This window comes from Balaenoptera acutorostrata, chromosome 9, assembly GCF_949987535.1.
Source record: "Balaenoptera acutorostrata chromosome 9, mBalAcu1.1, whole genome shotgun sequence".
Classification (NCBI taxonomy): Eukaryota; Metazoa; Chordata; class Mammalia; order Artiodactyla; family Balaenopteridae; genus Balaenoptera; species Balaenoptera acutorostrata.
The window spans coordinates 16913753-16933195 of NC_080072.1; the positions used below are offsets into that span (position 1 = coordinate 16913753).

A 19443-nucleotide genomic window follows, 5' to 3' on the forward strand; every position below is an offset into this window, starting at 1 on the left:
TATTTTTGGCTGCTTTGGGTCTTAGTTGTGGCACACGGGATCTTTCGTTGCGGCGTGGGCTTCTAGTTGTGACGTGCGGGTTTTCTCTTCTCTAGTTGTGGCGTGCAACCTCAGTAGTTGTGGCGTGCAGGCTTAGTTGCCCCACGGCGTGTGGGATCTTAGTTCCCTGACCAGGGATCGAACCTGCGCCCCCTGCATTGTAAGGCGGATTCTTTACCACTGGACCACCAGGGAAGTCCCTGCTTCATCTACTTCTTAATTCTACCATCAAAGGGTCTTGGACTTGAACCCAGCAACCAGACCTTTAGAAATCCGTGGCTAGAAGCCTGCTGCCTTTCAGTGGCAAGGATCCTCCAGTCAGGACTGTCCCAGGAGGAAGCCGGGATCACAGAGCTATTAGCAACCTCTTCAGCAAGTGAGAGCACGGAGGCTGCTGGCCTCTTCCAGCTCCCAGTCCTGGACAGCACAGGCCAGGACGATGGTCACTTTTTCCAGAGGCAGCAGAGAAACTCCTAAAAACCACAAGCTGGAAGCAAATAAGGCTTCAGCAGAGAAGCCAGAGTTCTGACCTTCATGACACTGAGTAAGAAGAGGAGACAGGATAGCATCATTTGCAGGAAAGAACCAGAGTTTCTGAGAACAAAAGTTGATATCTTCCTCCTTAATTTTCCCAGAAAGGGAGGTTTTTGCCTAAACATGTGTGAGAGGCTTGATAAAATACATGAGATAAGAATATTAACAGCTATCTAATGTTAACCAACAAAAGTGTTTCCAACCTTGGCATTCCAAGTGGGCCAGCCCATCCTAATTAGATCCCTGGGGGCAAAGGCAAGTGACTTAGAGCACACATTTGGGCCAAGGCCAGGGCCAACTCAGGTTCATCGTCTGTACAGGCCAGTAGGATGCAATTCCTTAAAAAAGATTTCTTAAATCTAAAACCAGCTGTTGTCTGTTGTAGGCCAGAACATGACATTTTAATCAGCATTATTGTTTCGCTTCTAAAACCAGGCCCTATGGCATCCCAAGGACAGATGATCCCCGCCACGGCTTATAGGTGAGGCTTGCTGGTGAGCAGTTCAGAAATACACCAACACAGGGGTTGAGTCCCTAGTCTCTGAATCCATGAATCACGATCACTTCCTATATTCCTGTCCTGAATTTCTGAATTTCCCCTGGTGACCTGCACCCCCTGTCTGTTCCTAGGAATAGAAGCTTTGAGGTTTGCTTCCAGTGCCTAGGATGTAATACTCATTCTATAATAAAAATTCTTTTCTGCTATGTTGCAAGATCTAGCACCCAATATTTCTGGGGGTAGTAAGGTACTTGAAATAGAGTTTTAATGCCCTTAGAAGTCCAATAACTCCTAAGAAGGTGAAAAAGGGCCACTAACTCAGTCCCGTGAGGCTCCCAATGACTCCAGATTGAAGCATTTCTCTTCCATAATCAAAGGGCAAATAAAGAGGGAGGGAGGGAGGGAGGATTAATTTACCCTCTGAGAGGGAGAACTGGATTAGAAACCAGCCACTAAGGTAGTGCAGTCGGTGGTGTGAACAGAGCAGAGTGCTATGTATTGAGGGTGAGATAACACATATGCAATGTCAGCACAGCTGCGGCTTTTAGCTGGGATTTAAATGTGAGGCTTCCTCCCCTTCCACCTGCCCCAAATCTTGGAAAACAAGCTAGAGAACCCCTAGAAAGGTCAGAGGTACTCACTGTGTCAGCTACCGGTATCTGGGTGTACAAGAGAAAACCCTTCCTCTTGGTTTCTATCATACCAGCCCCAGTACTACGAATAGGAGGCCCAGAATGCCTTCCCATATCCCCTGCTGACGAGTTTCTAATTATTCAAATCATTAGTATTGATTAAGCACCTGTGTTTGCAGCTGCAATACACGAATAAATCACAACTCCAGTGTTTGCATCTGCAAAATGAATGACCTGGAGATGCTATCTCATCCACCTATAACAGTCCGTGATTCTACCACTCCTTAATATGAAAGATGAGACTCTCAAGATTTCCACTCTCAATTCTGCTACTTCTGAAAGTTTTCTTTGGCCTCTCAAAGTCGATGAGAACACATCTGAAGTGACTCTTGTTAAAACTGCAAGTCTGAAAACTATAGCATGAGAACAGCTCAGCTTCGTGTCACTCGACAGAACAGTGCGTGGTGGTTTAGTGACTCGGACTGGCGCACAACTAGGTTTCAGTAATTATACCCATATTCCAAGCAAATTATTATGTATTTTGTGTTCTGGGGACATATGTTATGGCTAAAGCCCAAACTGTGGCTAATCTTAATATTAGAGCCAGATAAATCTGTTTCGAATCCATAACATCTAACATTTGCCAGGGTAGATTTGTTCATCAACTGGGCTTAAAGAGGTATAATTCACACATGTGCAGTATTACTAAATGCTGAAATGTAACGACTTAAATACACCAGCAACTATTGCAAAACAGTTGTTATGGCAGCAGTTAACATTAGCCAGAACCTCTCTGGCTAATGTTAGGTTTATACCAAAAGAATGAGGGAAATTTTGGCGTCCCCTTGGGGTGAGGGTCACAACTGCCTCAACTTCTACAACATGGTACCAGCAGAGCGACTCAGTGTATGGCTATGAGAGGCCTTGTGTTCTTCCTGGAGAGTATCTAGATCCAATCAGGAAGCGTACAGATCCCTCTGGAGGTTTGGGGACACACCTTCGCTAAGAGTGTTGGCGGTCTGCGGCTCTTCCCCCGCTGGGTGTACATGGCCCCAGATACTCCTCCTGGCTACGCCTCTTCCCAGACACGAGGAGGCGACTGGAGGTGAAGCCAGAAGATAGAGTTAAATACACACAAAAAGAAAGAGAGTTCCATAACCAATATTTAAGACATAGTAGGAAATGGAATAAAAAATGATTTTAATCATATCAAAAAGCCAAACCAAAGAGAGAGAGAGTTCATGGAACTTATAGGTCCCATCTCGGCAGCCGGTGCTCTTCTCTGGACGAGGCCAGTGCCCCATCGTCCCAAGGCATCAAACGTCACTAAGATGTTTGGATTTTGCACCAAATTCGGGGCATGGCTTTTCCTCTGAAGAACTCACTGATTTGAAATAACGAAAAGTGAGAAACAGGTAGCTCTTACATGATTCTCCAAAGCTGAAATGGGCTGGAGGTTTCTCAGCTGTCTTACAGCCAGTGAAGTTTCCTCTTAGACCTTGTATTGCGCTACAAACAAAGGACGCCTGAGCTGGCCTTACCCCTGGAGCCTGCCCAAGGCTTCCATCTGGAGGTTTCAGAGAGAAGCCATGGAGAGCATCGGAGGATGCACGAGGCACTCGGATGTCCTCCCTGGGCTCTTGCTCTCGGGGAAGCGGGCTGGGCAGGGATGTGCCAATCCCCCACTCTGAAATCTGGGCGTCAGAGCGCTGGGGGGACGTGTTCTCTTCCTCCGCCCGGGATTGGTGTTCAGACCTCCACCAGCAGCACATTTCATAAGCTGCCGATGTTGGGGAAGCTCTTCAGTTTCTCAGGAAAGTCATCCTTGTACAGGACGGGGTCGGCTCGGTGCTCCACCACCTTAAGAGGCATTGTCCCAAAGACAGAAGCAAACTTGTTGATGCACTCAGACCTGTGGGGTTTGGGGAGGGCAGTGGAGCAGATGAGAGGGACAGGGGGTGGGGAAAAGAGAAACCGTTTGAGAGGCTGAGAGATGAGAGCAAAATATCAATACATAGTCTTCAACATCTACAAGAGAAATGCAAGGATCCCCAGCATGCTCCCAGGTTCTTAACACGGTTGGGAGGGTGTGGATAAAGGAAGTGATCTGGGGGTACTTCAACTATTAGTTCAGCGGGAGAAGGGGAACCAGGGATGCTGTTTGGAGGCCAGGGGCCTGCAGAGGTCAGAATATCTTTTCCCCTCCCCCTCAAATTCCAGTCATTCTTCCAGCTCCGTAAAAGCGGGCCTCAAACCAAGGTGGATTAGCTGCCAACAATCCTTAACCCCATCCCTGCCAGCTAAAGAGAAGGCAAAGGGTGGAAAGGCAAAAGGCACTTGGATCTGAGCTTCAGCCCACTCAAGTTTAAAAGGGAGAAGGGAAGATCTTACACATGGAGCGATGGAAGGCAGGAGGAGGCAATGGGGCACTGAACCTCGATTTCAAAGGACAAACACTTCAGTCATTCAACCCACATCTACTGCGGACCTGTGAGTGGCAATCTCTGGGAATTATGGGTCAACTTCCATAAGCTCTTCCATGAAAGCTGAAGTTCACATAGGACAGCTTTCATAATTTTAGCCACTCCTGTGTTAGAACCGGCAGCAACAAAGCAACAAGCAACTTAGCACTGCTGGGGGAGGAGGCGGTTCAGCCCCCCCCGCCCCCAGCACCGCCCCCAGCCTGGTGGGCAGCCCCCTCAGAGGGGAGCAGGTCAGACACGCTGGCGGGAAAGGGTTCTGGTCAATCAGGCCAACTGAGTGTGACAGCTGGCTAATGAGGACACTTCGGCATCAGACCCAAGGGGGAAAACAAGCCCGTAAAAACCACTTTCGAAGCTAAGGGGACCTCAAGGATGGATTTCAGAGAGGTCAGTATTCTCTCTCCTCAGTCAGGCCCACGGCACCTGAGAACGGGTTACCAGGTAGGGGCTGAATTTCAAGACACAGACCAGAAAGGCTCTTCTGTCCTCAGAGATACTGTAAGCCTTGTTTCAACTTATTTTAATCAATAGCTTTTATTTGAGTCCTTTGAGTTTAGCAAGAAACCAATAAACAAAGAAGCCAGTTACTATCAATTCTTTTCTCTTGCTTATTCTCTTGGTCAAAACGTGTTACTATTTCATTTTGAGCTCTTCCAGCTAATAAGATCACTGTGTCCATGACCACAAATCAACAGCAATTAACATTTATTCTATGCTCCAGGCTGTGTTACAAGTGCTTGACATGTATTAGTAACTCAATTCACCCTCACAACAACCCTATGAGGCAGGTCTACTATCCTTCCCACTGTACACTGGGAAGACAGAGACACATCACAGAGAGGCTAAGAGACAGGACCAAAGGCCAAATAACTAGTAAGAGGCAGAACCAAACCCAGGCATTCTGGCTGCTGAGGCTAAAGTCTTCATTATGAGATGATACACATTTATTTATTAACATAATTCTAGGGTCTAAAGGGAGGAGCTGGAAATTAACAACCGCTGAGCACCTATGACGTGTCAGCTAATTTACATACATGATCCCAATGATTCCTTTACAGATCCCCCTCCGTATGCCCAAGGACTGGTGTATAGTAGCTTCCTGTTATGGTTTGAGAAATTCAGGCTAAGAGAGGCTAAGGGACTGCCCAAGGACCCCGAGCTGGAAAGTGGTGGAGCTGGGTTTCAAACCCAGTCTTGCGCTGGCAATAGAGCCCTTGCTCTTTCTATCAGACTCTACAATAACCCACAGGTCACTGAGTTTCCCTCCTGTTGGCAGTCTTTTGAGACTCAGGAGGTCGTAGTCCCAGGTACCAAACTGACAGGAGACTGGGGAAAAGACCGAGGGATTTTAACAAAATGGTATGAAGCAAGCACTGGACAACAGCTTTTCTCTCCTTAAATCATGAGGTCAAGGCAGTGGCAGACTAAGTCAAATTTCCCCAAGGTCTTACTTTTGACAGTTGTTCTGCCTATAAACATGTACCGATTCTTCTAGTTTCCAGTTATTCTGCTTGTAGACGCTGGCCAGCAAAGCCCAGCCGTGCCCAGCAGAGGTGCCAGCGAGCATGTATTAAAGAAGAATCATGGTTCTTGGCAGAGGATAGGGGCTCTAGGGCCCCCTGGAGAGCACTGAGGACAATGTCTCCTCTGTAACTAGACCTGCCAACAGAGCCGGGCCACAGGCAAGAGGCCACTGGGGCTCAGGCCAGCTTGACTTGTTGACAGCTGCCCCGGCTAACCCAGGTCAGTGAGTCCTTCTTTCTCTCCACACAGCCTGCCCTGGAGAAGTGGCTGCTCATGCTGAACGGTAAAGGTCCTTAACTCTCCTGACAGGTACTGACTGTGTTTCCTACTTTCTTTTCATGCAGGGGATCTGGGTTGGGCAACAGGTTAGGGCAGATTAAGAGTTTGGCTGATTGCTGGTGGCCCACCTGAGTTGTTCTGTCAGGGGTCCAGCTACCATGTCAGTAACTGTTCCAACTGTGGGTTGGTTTTCTAATCAAGTACAGACAGGCTAAGAACTGCCAATGTCTATCTCCAAAGCGCTGGAAGTGTCTGGGGGAGAAAGGACTAACTAACTAAAACTAAGTTTTCAGTTTTCCTTTCAAACACATACAATTACCTAAAGTAACCAGGAGCCTTCAGGATCAGTGCTGGGGAAATTGGAAAGCGAACTAACCTCGCCAGGCTCTGTGCTACAGGCTTTCATGTGTTATTACTCCTTTCATCCCCAGCATATAACACACTGTTTGGTACAAAGATGCTCAGTAAATATTTGTTGAACCCCTGAATGCAACATGATAGATAGTTAATATATCTATTTTAAGAAACGAAAAGATTGGAAATTCAGGATAAGGTAAGTCAATTTCCTTAAGTTGGACAGCCAATAAGTGGCTAATTCATAATCTGAACAAAGACCGGCCTGAATCAAAATACAATGTTTGTTTCTTAAATCAACACCGTCTGTCTGCTGTACTGTCTTGACCTGGGTAAAGCTACTGGCCAAAATGAACAGTCACAAATTCTTCTGCTTCTTAAAGAACTAACAGCAGGTCCTGGAAATGGATGCTGTGTAGTAAAAGCCATTCTCCTCCACTACTGAGATTTCCGATCCCAGACCCAAAATATAAGGATAAACAAGCTTACTGAACCACAAAACTCAACACAAGGTCATAACATGCAGAGTGGTTAACTCCTTTCACCGTTTTGTGCAAAAATGTGGATTCTGCAAAGGCAACTATTTAAAAAATAAAACAAATGAACAATTCTGCAGTTGTAATTCCATCTCTTGGTCTACCCAACAGGGCTTAAATCACGTCTTCCTCCCTCCCAATCTAAGTGCCTTATTTAGTAATTCAGTCATTCATCCGAATAGTTTTGCTCTCAGTTTCTAATTAATTTCAAGATTGATTTCCTCTGTTCCCTATCACATGTCTCAAAAGGGGAGCCTACATTCACTGACTCTACTTCCTCACTACCAGCTCACACTCTTTAGCCCCATCAACCTATGACATCATTTTTTCCAAAGTCACCAATGACCATTCAATTCCAAGACGGTTTCCTAGTCTGCATGTTCCTCGCTTCTCCCTGCTGCCGAGCACTGGAGACCCTGGCTCTCTCCTGGCCTCACCAGTGGCTGCTTCTCTCTTTTCAGTTACTCTTTCTGTCTCCTAAGTGTCCGAATTTCTCAAGATCCTGCCCTTGGCTTTTCTTCAATCAACTGCCATCTCTGGACAGATGTCTTCCAGATCTCCATCTTTGTTTTAATCTTTTTTCTAAAGTTCTAGTTCCATATTTCCAACTGCTTGCCCTGTATCTACACCTGCATATACAGAGGGCAAGACCCAAAACTCACCCGCCTGATTGCTCTCCAACTTCACACACGATTAAATCTCCTGGCCTCCTTAATTATACTGTTAGGTCCAACATTCATCCCCTTCCCTCCCCTAACTGGTGTCCCTCCTAATTATATTTACACTGTTAAAGGTACTACCTTTCTTCCTGACTGTCTTGATCAACTGCTTCTCCATAACCTCCCCATACCTATTCAGTTGGAAATCAAGTGCCAGCTTTTTTCCTTTGGGGGGAAAAAAAAATCCCTTGCAATTTAATTCATCCCTTCTTCTCCACACTCAACTTAGTTCAAGCCTTCTAACTGTTCTTCTTTCTTCTGTCTCTTCACCTTCATTCTGTTCTATGCACCACTTCTAAATCAGCCTCAAAACAACACTTTGATCAAGCTACTTCCCTATTCAAAAACCTTCTATGGCTTACCAGAGCCTGGAGAAAAAAGCTCAGCTCCTTAATTGGGCATCCAGGGCTCTCTGCAGTTTGGCACTCACGGGCCAGAATGCTACGCTCTTGCCAAAATGGATATCTTGATTGCTTGCCAAATGTACCTTGGACCATCCAGTTTCCCTGCCGAGGATCTCCTCTTCTTGTCCAGAGTTGCATCGGTTGGAATCCTAGTGACCTTTGAAGGTTCACTTCAAGTGCCACCTCTTACAAAATTATTCCTAATAACTGACCGAGCAAGAAGTCACTTCTCTTTCCTGCGATCAGGTATAACATTTTGAGCCTTCCTTATGACACTTACCACATATAGCTTTGGATTAAGTTTTACACACACACACACACACACACACACACGTATTAAGTATATATACATACACGTGTACCTGTTATTGTTAATTATAAACTCTGATAAAATCAAGCCTACCAACATCTGGGCAGTTGCCTATTCTATTTTCAAAAGCCTCTTCCCACGAGGAAGCTTCCACATTTCCCATAGTTATTTCCTTCAGTGTTTAATAATAATTATATCTAACTTAAATCTTTCCCACTGCATTTGTTATGATCTGTGGTGTTACAGAGGAGTTGTTTAGCTTTAGCATGAACTTTAAGGCCATTATTAGGTCAACTTTTCTCCATACAATTCCTTTCTTGGACCCCATAACCCCACCATTTTAACTCAGCCCAATCAATAACTAATTGCTTAATGCTATGAAATTCTTCCCAGCACAGAATGGGGGTAGGTTTAAGTAACAACTTCATGTGCTCTAATAGAACTATAATCGGGGTCTCTTCCAAATGAGCTATGACAGTTAATGTCACTGTCCTCGACTGGGTGATACTTGATACCAGTGACAGATATTTCCAAAATCACAATAATATGTTATTTCATATTGATGGTTGGTAAAACCATCCATGTCATTTGGGTAAGACATTTATATATGAAACAGATAAAGAGATTATTTAGAGAGTAAGAGTAAGAAGTAAGAGTAAGAAGGAGTAAAGCATTATAGAAGAATCCAGGCCAAGTGAAACAACTCGCTGTACAAAAAAATCCTCCAGGCTCGAAGGACTCTGATATAGCTGACAGATTTCAGAAATGAATGCCACAAGCAGAGGCAGATTTCAGAAATGAATGCTGCAAGCAGATGCATATGAGACCTGTGGAAACTTGAACTAGATATCTCTTTCTAATGTCTTTCTCATGACATTCTCTGAATGCATTCTGGTCCCTTGACAATAGTGTTACTGGCTGTCAGATCTTGCTGTCTTGTGTAAGGGGCTGCCTTTTGGAAGAATTAGGTTTGGTTCAGGAGATTCGAAGCTTGGGGACCTTTGGGATACAAGTGAGAACTATTAGGTCTACTCTAAGATTATAAAGGTCTTAAGGGAAGACAGGCATCTCCCACTTCTTTTATACTCACCAACAAGGCCCTGTATTACATCCACACAAAGGTGTGCTTATTGACTGACTGAATCAATATAAAGGGAGTATTTCAGAGCTGCCCTGCTTCTCTCTCTGTAATGTAAAGAGCTGTGCTTTCAATTCTGTTCTTGGTAGGTGTTTCAGTTGTGTCAGCAAAGGTAATTTGTCTCTAGTGGGTTTAGTTTAATTCTTTCTAATCAAACTTTCACTGTACCGTGGAGATATTACCCTGGAAAACAATCCAGTATTTCTTTGGAATTAACTCGCTTCCACTCGAATGACTGTGGATAGTTAACTGCCTAGCCCACGCGGAGAATCTGGCTTCTGGAGCTTAAGGCCGGCTATATTTTTAAGACCCTTCCAGCCATTACAAATTGAGCGAGTAGCATTCCAAATTAATTCTTTGGGTGACCTGGGCTTGAACTAACCCAATTCCCACGTGCAAAAGGAGGTGACTATGGCTACCAGCTGCTGTCCTTATATCTGCAACAAAGTCCCATAAACAGGCCCAAGGCAGGAAATGGGGATCAGAGACTAGGGCAGACTTTTGGTTAGAGGCTCACTCACCTCTCCACCATGTGCGTCTGGTCTAGCGAAAGCCCATCGATGGCCGTGCACTCAGGACACTTGAATTTCTTTCGTGGTGTTACCTGCCAGAAGAGCGCAAAAATATACCTGGCTGTCAGTGCCGCGGACAATAAAATCATGCTCGTGACACCACTCTGCACACTTCTGTTCTATAAGCTGAGATGCCCACTCCCACTCCATGCGCACATGCACACACACATGCCTCACTACTCCTCCATTCAGTTCTGTCTGGCTCGGCCAACAGCAGAACTCACAAGGGCCCAATAAAAAAGGCTTGGAGGGCTTTTGCCTTCTGTAACTGGAAAGAAGTGGTGATGACAAGCTCCTTAATTCCTGTTTAATGACTGTTTTCTCACTGCCAAGGTCCTTGTATAAACACCATTTGTTCTTGCAGCCATAAGGGCGATGAAATACAGCTTCCCATAACTTTCACCGTAACCTTAAGTTCCAATAGGCGCTCATTCTCCTTCTTCCAGCTAATGGCAAATGCTATGAGCAGCACCATGCTCTTGAAAATGCCAGGTTATTTTGCAATCCCGTTGAGTCAGGGAAAAGAATCCAATGGTCCTTTGCCCTCTGAATCCTTTTCCCTGACTCTCCCCACCACCCTCCCATACGTTAAACTTCTAATTTTTTTTTTAGCAAACTCAGGGGAGGCTGCTACCCTAACCTAGTGAAGATAAGTAACCAGTAGAGGGATGGGAGGGGAAAAAAGCTAGATAACTAAGACCAGGCTAAGAAGCATACAGACCCGAGGAATTACTGTCCAGAGTAAGCAGGCACAGCTAAGAGCATCTTGAAGCATGTCAAAAAGCAAATTTGGAAATAAGGGGACTTCCTTTAAAACTAGTTTTGCAATTTACATTCTTTAATTTTCCCTGCAGTGAGCTGTTCACTGAGTTATTTAGAGAGCTGGGGGGTAGGGTAAAGACTGGGTCAAGTCTGAACACATAGTGACTTTTCCTCTTTCCTTAGTCACTTTGGTTTAATCTAGCTTGTCTCATCAATTAATAGCATGAGGAATCATTTGGGGATGCCATACCATGCGTCCAACATAAGCTTCCAGTACAGGAATCTGGCCTAGAAGCATTGCCCATTTTCACATATGGAATTCGAATCCAGAAGGAAAGAAAGGTCAAGACGATCCCACTGTTATACAGAAGTGTACTCTCCCTGCATTTCTAGGGATCTGATTTGAGCAAGATCTACATTTCAGGAACAGACATCTATTACACATACAAAGATCCCCATGTGATCTCAGCTTTTAATATGTCACAGGAAAGGTACTGTTACAAACTGGTAATCGCTATCTTAAAATAATGTTTAGGACAACTACAGTTATAATTGTACAAAGTGTACTATCTTCTCAGCGTCTATTAAAAAAAAATCAGCTACCTTAAGAAAGATGTAAACTGCATTCTTTAACTAAAAGAACTAGATTCCAAGTCATGTTTGAGAATAAAATTATATTTTTTAAAAAACACGATTTGTAGATTGACCGCCACAGCCTTTATCTCTGATACTGGAGGTTACAAACTATAACTAAAAAAACTGTATATTCAGACTATACTACAAAGCTACAGTAATCAAGACAGTATGGTACTGGCACAAAAACAGAAATATAGATCAATGGAACAGGATAGAAAGCCCAGAGACAAACCCACACACATATGGTCACATGATCTTTGACAAAGAGGGCAAGAATATACAATGGAGAAAAGACATCCTCTTCAATAAGTGGTGCTGGGAAAACTGGACAGCTACACGTAAAAGAATGAAATTAGAACACTCCCTAACACCATACACAAAAGTAAACTCAAAATGGATTAAAGACCTAAATGTAAAGCCAGACACTATAAAACTCTTAGAGGAAAACATAGGCAGAACACTCTATGACATAAATCACAGCAAGATCCTTTTTGACCCACCTCCTACAGAAATGGAAATAAAAACAAAAATAAACAAATGGGACCTAATGAAACTTAAAAGCTTTTGCACAGCAAAGGAAACCATAAACAAGATGAAAAGACAACCCTCAGAATGGGAGAAAATATTTGCAAACAAAGCAACGGACAAAGGATTAATCTCCAAAATATACAAGCAGCTTCATGCAGCTCAATATCAAAAAAACAAACAACCCAATCCAAAAATGGGCAGAAGACCAAATAGACATTTCTCCAAAGAAGACATACAGACGGCCAACAAACACATGAAAAGATGCTCAACATCACTAATCATTAGAGAAATGCAAATCAAAACCACAATGAGGTATCACCTCATGCCAGTCAGAATGGCCATCATCAAAAGATCTAGAAACAGTAAATGCTGGAGAGGGTGTGGAGAAAAGGGAACCCTCCTGCACTGTTGGTGGGAATGTAAATTGATACAGCCACTATGGAGAACAGTATGGAGGTTCCTTAAAAAACTGAAAACAGAACTACCGTATGACCCAGCAATCCCACTACTGGGCATATACCCTGAGAAAATCATAATTCAAAAAGGTACAGGTACCACAATGTTCATTGCAGCACTATTTTCAATAGCCAGGACATGGAAGCAACCTAAATGTTCACTGACAGATGAATGGATAAAGATGATGTGGCACATATATATACAATGGAATATTACTCAGCTATAGAAAGGAATGAAACTGAGTTATCTGTAGTGAGGTGGATGGACCTACAGTCTGTCATACAGAGTGAAGTAAGTCAGAGAGAGAAAAACAAATACCGGATGCTAACACATATATATGGAATCTAAAAAAAAATGATATGGATGAACCTAGTAGCAGGGCAGGAATAAAGACACAGACATAGAGAACGGACTTGAGGACACAAGGGGGGAAGGGGAAGCTGGGATGAAGTGAGAGAGTAGCATTGACATATATACACTACCAAATGTAAAATAGATAGCTAGTGGGAAGCTGCTGCAGAGCACAGGGAGATCAGCTCGATGCTCTGTGATCACCTAGAGGGGTGGGATAGGGAGGGTGGGAGGGAGGCTCAAGAGGGAGGAGATATGGGGATACATGTATACATATAGCTGATTCACTTTGTTGTACAGCAGAAACTAACACAACATTTTAAAGCAATTATACTTCAATAAAGATGTGAAAACAAAAAGAAAAAAAACGTATAAAAAATATGTTTAAATCATCAAAGCCTAGCTTCAATTTCACAGTATGACAGCATCAATCATAGAATCTTAAAGCTAAAAGGGAGCTTAAAGTTCATCTATTCCAAGGCTTCATTTATAGTTATGAAAACTTCTGAGACTCAGAGAACCAGAAGCATGCCCCAGATCGCAAAGTAAGTTAGGGGCAGAGCTGGCCAAGGATGCCTCCTACCTTGATAACAGCTTTCCCTGTGACGTTAGCCACCAGGAAATTCATGGCAATATCTTCACAGTTCATATGAGCATCCACCCAGTTCTTGATGTCCCCAGGCATCTTGTAGGTGTACAGGTAATTAAAATACTGCCAGATGAGACAGAAAAGAAGACACATTCAAATAGCAGTTCCCTGTGGTTGATACACAAAGGGCAACTGAGCCATGGCAGGGGGACAAGCTTTCTCTCATAAGATTAGTCAAAAGCCTGGATCAATAGAAAGGGCAAAGGAAGTATTAGAATGGTTATTGGTCAGGTGACCAAGTGTCTTTAACACTGTCATTCTTTAAAAAATCACTTATTGTAAGCAGAGGTGTGTACGGTATGGTGTGAAGCCCTTGTAAGATGTAGGCCCTTTGGACTGATTAATATATCATATGTTTAATAAGTATTGTTCAGAAACACACTACATACTGATCTTCACTAAATCCTTCCCCCGAGTCACAGTGTTCAACCCTGTTTTCCACATTCTTTCTACAGACTGCAGATAGAAACAGATATATTAATGGTGGATTGACATTGCAGACATGTCCTTTTTAAAGTAAAACAAAATGAGGCAATTCTGAAACTACATAACCTATATGTATGAAATAGTACAGAAATCTGTGGGCTAAAACAAGGTATTTATCAGTCTACCACAAACCCCAAGAATTATAAACCTTATTTATTTATTTATTCTTTGCTAAGAACAAAAACTCATTTCTGGATCTAGAGCCCTGAAAAATATGAGGGCAGCAGTGCTGAGATAACAACAAGCAATCAATATAAATACAGCGAAGTCAAATTAACTGTGCTGAGCTGCACAGATGTTTTTCCTGACATCAGTTCCTTACGCCACTGCTGACAATTGACAAGTTATTACTGTTTAATTAAGCCGCACACTTCCAGGGAGCACTCCACCATCAAACAGAATATTCTAAAGTCCAATGCATACCCTTCAATCTCTCCCTTTAATAAAAAAAAGAGTTAAAAACATAGTGACAATTCTAAGAGAAGAAATACAAAAGGCTAAAATATACACAAAAGGAATTTCAACCTCAATAGTTATCAAATCAAAGTGAAATCTATAAGATCCACTTTCACTTAGCAAAACAGCTAAGTTTGATTTTTTTTAAAATGTTTTTCATGCAAGGGAGGGTATGGTAAGATACTTTTGTATTTTGCTGGTAAGAATGTAAATTGGCACAAACTATATTGAAAACAACCAACAAATATATATATCAAAACCTCCCCCAAATGATCATAATTCTTCTTCTAGGAATCTATCATAATGATCCTAAGTACAAACGGGTACGAAAATGGATACTGATCATTATTTAAGCATTTGATATAAAGCATTATCTAGCAAAAAAATTAGATACAACCTAAATACCCAATGATAGAGAAACAGTTATACATGACTTATGGAATATTAATATAATGGTATATTAGCAATTATGTTAAGAAGTTGTTTATGAAGAAATGTTAATGATATAAGAAAAAAACTCACAATATAATGCATGCAAAAAGCAAGCTAATGAGAATATTTACAACTGTCTGTACGTGTGAATTAGTAAATAAAAGAGGCAAACTGGAAAAAACATCTAAAGTAGAACATTTTTCCAAAACTCGTGAAAATTAAGTTGGGCCAAATAAAACGAGTATCATACTCTTGGTTTGTCAACTCAGCCCCACTTGCCCCAAGCCTGCCCCCGACTTACCTTGTGATAAAAAGCTGCCCCCGTGAGCACCATGGACACCTCATTGGTCCACTCAGACTCATACTTCCACTTACTCATCTCATGGTCCCAGAGATGCAGGCGACCCGGGTAACCCACCAACCGGTCAGGAAATTCTCGCCAGACCTGAGGACAGAAACACATCAGCAATCAACTCCCAGTTCAGACAACAACCAAGCACAGTGCTCAGTTCTTTAAACAGTATCGATAGAGTCCCCACGTTCAAATCTTCACATACTAAGAGCAGAATGGGCTTCTGAAGATATTTGATCCAACAGATGCTAGTTCTTCTGCCAATATTCAAAGATAGATGTGATTCTAATTTCCTCCAAAACTTCCCCGTGCTTGCTTGGAAATTTCGAGTAATGTAGAATAATAGCTTCCTGAATTGGGCCAAGGTAGGTAATCTCTTAACATGTGATTAATGAAACAGGTTCCACTCTTCATGAACACACAAATGAAGATTAAATGGAACCCTGATGTATAATAAATATTGATAATTGTGAAAGCTTACAAAGTCTCTGTTTCTAAAAAAAAAAAAAATCTATCTGGAGCACAAAGACATTTTAATGTCCTTTTGGAAGCCTCAAGTATACAGAATTTGTCTGATTCTACAATCTGTAACATACTGAAAACAAAAACTTGATTTCCGCATTTGGAAAGGTTCTTAGATATAGCTTTGTTAAACAGAATTTGGTATATGAGGGGTGGGGTACTTCCAATACCTTTCCCCATGTACTTCCATATAATTCAGTTTAACCTTTAAACCATTAACCATTAGTGAATACTGACAATTTACCAGATGTCCTGGTGCCGCTTCTCAGCACCACGAATCCTCATCCTTGACCAGACCTCTAAACAGCAGAGTTCCAGAGGGCCTACTCCTGGCCCCTATTCTCTTCTTTCAACTCTCCCCCGTAAGTAACATCTACTTTCAATCACTAAATACTGTCTCTACTCTGATGATCTCTAAATGTATGTCTGGCCTGGAACATTTCTGAGACTACCAACTACTTAATATCTTCAACTGGATAAACAACAGGCACCTCAAACTTAACATGTCCAAAGCACAACTCTTGATTCCATATCCTCAGAAAAGCCATTCTCTCTCAGTCTTTTCCATCTCAATAAGTCATCTAATCCAACTGCTCAAGCCAAAAGCTAAGGGTCAGCCTTTATTCCTTCCTTTCCCTCTTTCCCCACATCCAGTCCATTATCAAGTCTTACTGGCTTTACTTCTGACGCCCTCTTACCATTTCTACTACCACTCTCTCTAGCTCAAACCACCATTATTACTCATTACTAGATTACTGTAGGTTACTGGATTACTGTAACAGACTTCCAACTTATTTCTTTGCTTCCACTCTTGCCCCTCCAAACCATCATTTACAGAGCATCACTAAAAGGTCCATTCTTAAAAGAACGGTAGGGTATTCTATACAGGGTAATTCAATCAGTGGGCTCCATCCTATTTATTTATATATTTTTTCATTATATATTTACCCAACACCCCAGTGTCACTGAGTCCAGGAAGGATGCTTCATTGCTTTCCCAAAGGCAGAGCCAGTATACTAGTACTCCCCCTTTTTTAGTTTGCTAGGGCTACTGTAAAAAGTAACACAAACTGAGTGGCTTAAAACAACAGAAATCTAGAAATCCAAAATCAAGGTGTTGGCAGGGCCATCGCACCCAGGGAAAGGAGCCTTCCTTGCCTCTTCCCAGCACCTGGGGGTTGGCTGTCAACCTCTGGCATTCCTTGGCTTGTAGATGCGTCGCTCCAAACCTCTGTCTTCACATAGTCTTCTTCCCTCTGTGTGTGTCTCTGTGCCCAAATTTTGCCTTTTTATAAAGATTCCAGTCAAACTGAATTAGGGCCTACCCTAATGATCTCATTTTAACTTAATTACCTCTGAAAAGACCCTATTTCCAAATAAGGTTACTAAGGGTTAGGATTTCGACATATCTGTTTTAGATATGTTCAATCCATAACATCCTCCCACAAAAATCTTTAAAAAACAAAAAATGGCTTCCTATTGACTAAGAATAATAACGAAACTCCTTAGCATGTTCTAAACGGCCTTCTTACTCTCCAATCTCTCTCGTACCACATTCTCCCACAATTCACTGGCTTCCTTGTTCTTTAACTGTGAGTAGACTAGACCTCAAGCCCTCTGCACCTGCTATTTCTTCGATGGAATGTTCCCCCAGCTCTTCAAAAGGCTGGTTCATGCTCATCAGTCAGGTCTCTGCTTAAATGTCACCTACTCTGAGAGGTCTTTCCAGACCTTCCCATCCAAGATAAATGCCATCCCCCAACCAGCCATTCTTCATCACGCCCCCTCACCCCATGCTTTTCTTCACCAAACTTTCATTTCTTGAAATGGCACTGGTTATTTACTGTCTGCTCAATATCTCCTTTCCTCCCATAGAGTTTAAGCTCCATGAGGCAGAGACTCTGTCTTACTCACTGCGGCCTCCCAAGCACAAAGCACAGTGTCGACACATGACAGCATTCCATGCACACTTGTTGAATGCACGGGCGGGCAAAATCTCGGCAGGCGAAAAGCTGAGTATGAAAGAAGGGATCCAAAGATCCTTCCTCTCTTCTTCACAGCCAGAGCTAGTATACTTCTTAATTCAGAAAGGACATCTGCAACAGTACTGATCACCAGCTACCATTCATAATAATGTGATAGCCTTTGTGCGAGAAGATCACAGTAATAACTCACCATCACTAAAGCACATGTTTTAAATTGCTTTTCCAGCAGCGGGTGAAGGGACATTTGCTGAGTCATTACACTCTCTTGTCCAGTCCTTGTGATCATCTACATGCTTTTATGGGCTGTCTGACCAGGGTCTTGAACGTGGTCTGGAGCTGTGAAAAGAGGCTTCCTTCGTGCGGAACCAGCTCACCTAACAGGCCTCTCCAACCCGCAACCTTGGCCTCGTTAACACCATGTTGTAACCAACAGAGTTAATCGGCCACAGGCATCATCATAATAGCTGTAGACAAATGAATCCATGTCAAACATTTCCTCAGATGTTTAATGCTGCTGCTGTGTTCTCTACTCTGGGGTTTGTGTTTCAGCAGATTAAAATAATATGATACTATTACAGTTTTATAGAGCCCAGAGCAACAACATAGGCTGTGGGCCATAACTTCTGTCTGGCCTGTGGGCCTGAACACACCCCACCAAGCGCACAGCCAGGTTCCTTTGCTTGGCACCAAGCACCTGCCTGTTCAAGTCACACCAGGACCACAATCACCAATCCATCTCAATGGAATTAAAGAGATTTCTGAAGGGCTCCAAGCGCAAGTAACGACACTCAACACCAGTGATGGGCAAGGTGGAGGAGAGGGGGGCGGATGGGGGCATCCATTCAGTTGGCACCTCTGCTGGATGGAAGCTGCATTCCCCCTCCCTGTATTCGAGTCAACACAGCTCGCTAATCCGTGCAAAGGAAGGTCAAATCACTTTCCCAAGGGGTTCTTTTCAAGCCCCCATCTGCAGCAATAATAATAACACTGGATCAGTTTTAGGGTCAGAGGCTGTTGAGATTTCAGTCCTCTTCCTGTTAGCTGAAGCCACTTACCAGACTCCTCTCCAGAGACACTTAATTTGGTAACACTGGGTCACAGAACGCTGAACTACGCTGCTCTGAAAGCATCAGAGGTGTCCCGAATCTCAGATGCCTTTGGAGCCTTCAGTGAGAGCTGTTCCTCAGGCGGGGCCTCTCTGCCCTTGACTTACTCCAGGCAGCTGGATGCAATCAAGATACCATCCTTGTCACTTCATCTATAACTCTGCAGCTGACTGCAGGATCAAAACGGAGTGGAACAGAAGGGGATGGGCCTTCTCTAACGGAGCCCCGGTGTAGTACGAAGTCGATTATGTATATAGTAAAGCATTTTCCCAGCCAGAAGGGCAAGAACTCGACTTCGACCCCTCCCCTTCCCTCCTCGCTACCCATCTCCCACTCTAATTCAACTCTTTTCTTTTTACTTCAGGGAAATGCTCCGGGGCCGGCCTTTTGTCATTACTAACAGATGCCTTTATATATTGTAGTGCAGGAATTTGAAACTTCACATTATATCCCTATAGTTCTAGCAATAGTGCTCCCAGAGCTATGTTCAAGTCACAAAGCCATCACTCAATTGTTTGCCTATTCTATTTAAGTCTTCCATATACAGTGTCATCTATTTTTAATTGCACACATCTTTTAAGACGGAGGCCCACGTCTGTTATAACAAACTCCATGCCTTGTAGGGGCTTAGCAATAATTTGAATAGCCCTTACATTTGGGGCCTATTCTACATCACTATTCAAACAGAAATTGTAATAAC

The 19443-nt window shown here is 43.1% G+C and overlaps 1 protein-coding gene across 7 annotated transcripts in view; it reads right to left on the reverse strand.

Moving 5' to 3' along the window:
- Positions 1 to 2887: 2887 nt before the first annotated feature.
- The window catches only part of EXT2 (exostosin glycosyltransferase 2), a 135882-nt gene continuing 119326 nt past the window's right edge, over positions 2888 to 19443 (reverse strand). For all 7 annotated transcript variants that reach the window (XM_057552325.1, XM_057552324.1, XM_057552323.1 and 4 more), the window contains 4 exons: positions 15081 to 15224; positions 13340 to 13468; positions 9973 to 10055; positions 2888 to 3616 (listed from right to left, as the gene is read on the reverse strand). In XM_057552325.1, coding sequence (XP_057408308.1) covers positions 3478 to 3616; positions 9973 to 10055; positions 13340 to 13468; positions 15081 to 15224 — 495 coding nt within the window. In that variant the 3' untranslated portion in view covers positions 2888 to 3477. The remainder of the gene's footprint in view (positions 3617 to 9972; positions 10056 to 13339; positions 13469 to 15080; positions 15225 to 19443) is intronic.